A 6565-nucleotide genomic window follows, 5' to 3' on the forward strand; every position below is an offset into this window, starting at 1 on the left:
TGCACCTTTGCAGCTACCTAAAATAAAGTGGGAACAGTGTCTTATTTAAATTAATAACTCCTTTATTATGCACTTATTAACCATTAACAATGCACCTTTGCAGCTACCTAAACTAAAGTGGGAACAGTAAGGTAATGTTTGTAAAAAATAAAATGAGTATGTTGGAAAAAAATGGTGTTTTATTTGTGAAGCAGGAAATCACACTGTAACATTTTTTTTTTTTTTTTGTATAATAATACACATTTCATAACTTAACTAAACGCATCAACCAAAAGAACATTCTATAAAACTTCAAGTCAAAAAGAAGTTTGAAAAAAGTATTCAAATTAAAACAGACTTACTCCATAGAAAATGTAATTATTTCCCTCTCTCACTCAGTGACTTACATATCTCAAAGGAGTGTTCATCCAAAAAAAATAAATAAATAAAAAAAAAATACATGCTACATCCTAACTTGGTACTTGGTAGGTCTTCGCTATATCATGCAGGAGCATTCCGAGAGGGCCACCTTTGTGTCTCCTGCCCAGCCACTCCATCCACTCAACAAGGCAAAGATGGTCAGACAGTAGGCGTTCGGTTCGATTCCCCCTCTGCCTCCAAACCTGCTCCTTGATGCTTCTCCAGGCACGTTCAATATGTTGGGTGTGGGCACCCGTTCTTGGATCCACATACCACCTGGAGTGATTAACTGCCACATGGTTGAACCCGAGCTCACCTAGCGTACGATATGCCCGCCATTCGTCACTTATGATAGAGGAGCCAGTCTTTACATGGAGTGCAATCAGGGGCACAAGGTTCTGACGACCCCTTCTCTCCACCAGTCGAAGCACTGGCTTGACCCTTTTTCCCTTCTGTTCCTCCTGCTTCACACCCAACATGCCAAACACCCATTTTCTCCTTCTCCAGGTGCCGCCCATTCTTCCTCTCCCATACTGTTGTGATGACACAAACAAAGCAAAAAAGAAAGACCTCATGCAGTGAACAATTTCCAGCAAAACATGCTTTTTTTAAAGTAAATTCAGGGTAACCATTGGTTCTTTTCAGTTTTTTCACCTCTTAATAATATTGGCTAATGGTGCGGTAAATTAATAAAAGCAAACTACTGCTTAAGAAAGAAGGGAACACCCAATACAGTAAAATGCAAGCTTCTGGGATATCGATCTGTCCAGTCAAGAAGTATGATATGACCTCAAAATAATATTGCGATACCTCTTGGCTAAATCTCGATTATTATTATGTAGATCTATATTTTACATTTTTTTTAAATATGTTCCTGCAATAACCTTCATTTGAATATCAATACATTCCATTTCAGTACTATTAAATCTGTATATAATAAATTCTTTTGATAAATAACTGGGAATTCAAGCTCAAAATGAAAGAATGATTGGTAATTTAATTTATGGTTTATTAGTGTGATAGCAAAATAAAACAAATACACCTGAGAACAGCCGTTCTTCTGCAGGTAACAATCTGAAAGGGGAACTTTTTTTATTACTTTTTTATAAGATCCAAACATTAAATCCTTTTTGGTATCGCATTCATAAACAGAAATAAACAATAATCTGTAGATTTTTTTTATTATGGCTCCTAAGTTGTGTTTTGATATGCAGATTCACTGAAATCTTAAACTGCAGAAATGATAAAGTCTATATGAAAAACTGTTTTAAGAAACAAAGGTAGAAAGAAAGGAACTTTGAGTGTAAAAGCCTACTGGACATGTAACCAAAAAAGGCTTAAGGACTACGTTGCAAATCTTCACACCTTTCTCTTATGGCGGAACAGACTTTCGTCAATAAGGACAAATTCCCGTCGTCCACCAAGGAGCTGCCCTTTTTTTATTCTCATCTTTTCCACAGCTTCTCTGCAGACTTGGCGTAGCTTTTGAGACATACTTGACAAGGTTGTGGTGCTTGCTGCTATTTCATCCTGCATCATATCAACTTGTCGAAGTCGGAGACCCTGCGCAAATCTATGAACACAAAAAATCTTGAGTTTATTTACGTTTCATTTTTTTGTTGCTATTTGAAATAATTAATTATGTAGCACTTTAAAATACATTACCTATATATGAACTGCATCCACTGAAAAAGAGAAAGGTGGGACCTGTGAAAAAGAGACCTATCACGGATTGACTTCATGGTCCTAGTCCTCTGATGAACTGACCGCTGGCATGTCCTTAAGAGAAACACACAGTAGTTTTTATAGGTAACATTAGTGTTACAGTAAATTACATTACATTACAATCAAGAAGGACAGACTGTTTATTGTGAAGATGAAACTTTCATACTATCATCTGGTTGCTGCTGTTTATATTCATATAAATGTTTGTATATATGTATATAAATAACTGTTTTTATATTGTTTTATTTTATTTATTGTATATGTTACAATATTTTAACATGCATGTAGCATGAAGGAACTCCAAATTTTGTATGCAGCCGTGTGCTGTATATTATTATATATTGTTATACTTGTTATAACATTACAGATTACACACAAATTACAAATTACACTTTGCAAAAGACCATTTTATCATTTGAGGGGTTTTATTTGAGGGTGAAAAGGAGTGACCCGCAAGGAGAGTTAGAATACCTTTGTTTTTAGTTATTTCCTATAAGTTAGGCTTCAATCATGACTACTATAGCTTAGCTTCCCTTTCACTGTAAAGCTCAGTTTATATTGCACTATACAGAATATCAACATATTTATTTTTCATTGTGGTATTAACCTTTAATAATAATAGATAGCCTTAGAAACACATTGAAAAGATTTGAATAAATTCATTTTTTTTAATAAGTAATCCCAGATTAAACACCTCCAAAAGTCTGGAAATCGTGTGAAAAACTATGAAATAGGCCTTATGTACACTGCAGACAGAAAGAATGAGATATATAATTGAGAGAAAAAATGTTTTGTCTGCATTACATTATAAGAAGCACAACACAAGTTCTTACCAGCTGTAATAGTCCTGTCCTCCCTTTTTGGTGAGCCTCATCTTCTGGTGACATCTGCGGCATCTTGCTTTTCCCATGAGAAGTTTATTTTTCTGAAGGTATTTAATTAGCTTTAATGTTTTTCTAACCGAACTTCCTTCAAAAATAAGTTTCCTGAGTTTGTTTTGCAGGGCCATCTTGGGAAAGTCATTTCTTATTTCGTTTATTGGCGGGAGACTAACGTGGAAGAGCGAGAGCGGGGGCGAGAGTGGGGGCGGGGCGGAAGTTCCGCTTAGGCAGCTGGCGGGGAAAGATGTCGTGTCGTGACAAACGTCGTGTTAGCGCGGGCGGGATGGAGGAGGTGGACAACGTCAAATCCCTACCCCAAACCACGAGTCGGATTCAGACGCGGGCCGGTACTGGAAAAAGGAAAGGTCAAAAGAGGAAGATTTCTGAGATGGAGAATGACTCTTTTGGTAAGTAAAGAAATATAACGTAACACTGTAACAGCATAACAGTTAGCTAGCTAAGGTTAGCGCAAGTTAGATTGTTGCCAGTAACTTATTATTACTTTGCAAAATTCCCTCAGGTGGACGGAAATACAACCTCTCTCTCTCATATTCATAACGTTATAGACATAGGCCAAAATATTAACATTATAAATGATTATGTAGGTCTTAAGTTGAAATTCCTGCCACAGACAACCATAGAGCACTTGTGACCCTCCCATATCTAAGACCCTTCAATCACATGAAGACAATAAAATTAGAGAAGTGGCCAAGTAAGTGTCATTAGATGAGTCTTTAGGCTAAATAGAGGAAAGAAAGTTAAGAACAATAATGTTAGCGTTACAGAATTATCATCTACAACCCCAATTCCAATAAAGTTGGGACATTGTGTCCTAAAGTCCTAAACATCAAGGACATCTTCCTAATAGTGAGCTGTACTTCTTGTTTTTCCTGTTTAATGGGGACAATGTATAATTGTCTTATCATACAGCATCAAAAACCTCCAGCTTAACAAATTATGAGAAATCCCCTGACCCCTCTGCCAAGTCAGCTTCTGATTTGTCTTCATCCCCTGAGACAAGTTCCTCGTCATCTACCAACTACTCATCAAGCTTCTCAACCTCCACAACTTCGGACGATGGCAAGAAGAAGAGAAAAGGGATGAAGAAGAAGTCAAAGAAGATAATGAAGAAGATGAAGAGGAAGAAACGCATGAGGGGGACAGAAAGCAAGAGAAACACAAGGAGCTGTGTTTCAAGAGGTAATGGTTAATCATGTAAACCAGGGGTGTTCAATAAAAAATCAAAGAGGTCCAGAGAAAATGTCACGAAGCAAATCATTCATTAGCCTACCATAACGTATAAGCTAGTTGTATCAACAAGTGTTTTTAGTCAACAAATGTCAAATCAGTCAGTTTTCATATAAAACTGAAGGTATAATAAATAATAACTAGTCTAATAATAAATTCTAAATTTAACGCCCCTTTCACACATACTCCGTTTGCAGTGCGTATGCGGTGCATATTTTTTTCCATACCCATGTTAACAGGTTAGAGCTTTCACACTGCACGCGGGTGCGGTCCATCGATCCGTTCCAGGTGCGGTGCGTATACAGCAGTGCAGAGATCGTTTCCGCACCGAGTCTATTTCTGCTGTGCTGCACCGCACTGAATTAAAGTGACAGCGCGTTGTTCACATTAAAATAGACATACATTGACAAGAAACTGTATTAACCCTTTCCCCGCCAGCGTTTTTTAAAAAAAGTTGCCAGCCACCGCCAGGGTTTTTGACGATTTTCGCTAAATTTTAATGGCCCGCAGAATATTTTCTTCCATGAATATATGAAGATGCTATATATCGAAATAAAGATCTGGGCCTCTGCTTTTAGGCAAAAAAAAAGATTTTATTTTATCTTCATTTGTTCTTTCTTTATTGCGACTTGAACAGAGGTCGGTTTTGTCAAAAAACAACATTTCAGACAAAAAGCTGAGAAAAAGGCATGTTTATGTCTGATATTTTGAGCTTCTCAATACTCCATTTCTTCATGTTTGAGACGATCGCAGTCTGTTTCTTTGATCAAAGAGTTGCGTACTCTTTCAAAACATGTGCAGGGGTCTTCCTTACCTTATAACACCTAAAACACGGAAACCCGGAAAATTCCGTGTTTGGCGGGGAAGCGTTTTTTCATAAAACACGGAAAATTCCGTGTTTGGCGGGGAAAGAGTTAATGTCATCATATACGCATAATTACAGTTAATGTGTTCTACAGTTACTACATTACAGGGTCAAGAAAAATAAAAAAAGTATGATTAGTCCCAAAAGTTGCAAAATGCCATCATATATGATTTTTTCCCCCCTCAAAAAATACATTATATATTTTGGGGAGGGGGGTAACAATGTAAATTTTACATGTAAAACAAAGAATCACAATGATTCAAATTAATTTTCATAGTGTTTCAATATCTTAAACAATGTCAAAGTTAACGTTTGGATTTAAAATCAAAATTACTTAGCCATTTTTGATTTTGTGGCACACAGAAACTGCGGATCAGTAGCGCACTGCAAACGCAGCATATGTGAAAGGACTATAGCACGTGCTGCTCCTGTACCGCATACGCACCGCAACACGCACCGCATACGCACTGCACACGGAGTATGTGTGAAGCGGGCGTAAGTAATCTAAAGGCTGCATTTGAAAAACGTTTTTGTAAATGGTCATCTTAAAATACATTCATTTTATTTGACGCTTAATTTAATAAGTAGCCTGCTATTTAAAAACAATATAACATTTGATTGAATGGCATGATCCTTTTTTCCCTCGCGAAGCTTTGACTGTGAGATTGACACAGTCGAATACTTACATTATGCAATGTTTGACTAGGGTTCCTATGGAAGAACTGAAAAGTATACTGCACATTTTATTTCCCTGAGGCTAATACCAAGTTTCCTTTTTTTATTGTCTTAGCACGTGGTCCAGCAGAAGTCATAGAACGCTACGCTAAAGTCCTGAGGACCTACAAAAAAAAGAAGTCAATCACTGCTGCATGCAGAAAGGTGGGAGTGGACCGCAACACTATCAGCTTAAATGCGCCCATTGCTGAGCTTGCCATCGCTGCCCCAGAGAAATATGCTGAGCTAAGCAAACAACATACCAGAAAGGACAAGCTTGGAGATTTCGCTGGTAAATGTCTGGATGTCATTGTTACCAGTACGGACATCGAGGACAAGGTCCAGGCCCTGAAGAGATCAGGGAAACTACTCCCTCTTGGGAAGGGCAATTTTTAAGTGACTGGGAGTTTGTGTTACCGTTTATGTTTGTTCGGCTGTTCTAAAAGTGCAATGTATTGATACTTGAGAAATTTATTATTTAATTTAATGTATTTATTATCCTTATTTTGTAATATTTTCTAAAGGGATTTTTCTTTTTTAAATTGTAAAACTACCTCAAATTTGATTTTTCTTTTTTAAATTGTAAAACTACCTCAAATTTTAAGTTGCCATTTTTATTTCATTTTATGCGTTACATGCGTTACACTACATTTAATTTATTTATTTTTTTTTCTCTGGGAGGGGATTGGGAGAGAAAAGTTTAGTTTAATTATGTATGTTTATTATATTTTCT

At 36.9% G+C, this 6565-nt stretch overlaps 2 protein-coding genes across 2 annotated transcripts; one reads left to right on the top strand and one right to left on the bottom strand.

Annotated features, from left to right (window-relative positions):
* Positions 1-449: 449 nt before the first annotated feature.
* Positions 450-3021, bottom strand: LOC127659789 (uncharacterized). The gene is made up of 4 exons (XM_052149746.1): positions 2958-3021; positions 2065-2178; positions 1765-1972; positions 450-932 (listed from the first exon to the last, which is right to left on the bottom strand). Exons 1-4 carry the CDS (start codon positions 2996-2998, stop codon positions 450-452), a joined length of 846 nt encoding a protein of 281 aa, XP_052005706.1. The 5' UTR covers positions 2999-3021.
* A 1080-nt stretch (positions 3022-4101) lies between these two features.
* Positions 4102-6231, top strand: LOC127659380 (coiled-coil domain-containing protein 106-like). Its single transcript, XM_052149165.1, has 2 exons — positions 4102-4205; positions 5909-6231. Exons 1-2 carry the CDS (start codon positions 4106-4108, stop codon positions 6226-6228), a joined length of 420 nt encoding a protein of 139 aa, XP_052005125.1. The 5' UTR covers positions 4102-4105; the 3' UTR covers positions 6229-6231.
* Positions 6232-6565: the final 334 nt, after the last annotated feature.

The sequence above is a fragment of the Xyrauchen texanus genome, chromosome 19, assembly GCF_025860055.1.
Source record: "Xyrauchen texanus isolate HMW12.3.18 chromosome 19, RBS_HiC_50CHRs, whole genome shotgun sequence".
NCBI lineage: Eukaryota > Metazoa > Chordata > Actinopteri > Cypriniformes > Catostomidae > Xyrauchen > Xyrauchen texanus.

Coding starts and splice junctions, on each gene's coding strand:
- LOC127659789 (XM_052149746.1), bottom strand. CDS start 2,998: ATGAGGCTCACCAAAAAGGGAGGACAGGACTATTACAGCTG. Junction 2,179..2,957: donor GGACAGGACTATTACAGCTG/GTAAGAACTTGT, acceptor GTTTCTCTTAAG/GACATGCCAGCGGTCAGTTC. Junction 1,973..2,064: donor TGGATGCAGTTCATATATAG/GTAATGTATTTT, acceptor TTGTGTTCATAG/ATTTGCGCAGGGTCTCCGAC.
- LOC127659380 (XM_052149165.1), top strand. CDS start 4,106: ATGAAGAAGAAGTCAAAGAAGATAATGAAGAAGATGAAGAGGAAGAAA. Junction 4,206..5,908: donor AAGGAGCTGTGTTTCAAGAG/GTAATGGTTAAT, acceptor TTATTGTCTTAG/CACGTGGTCCAGCAGAAGTC.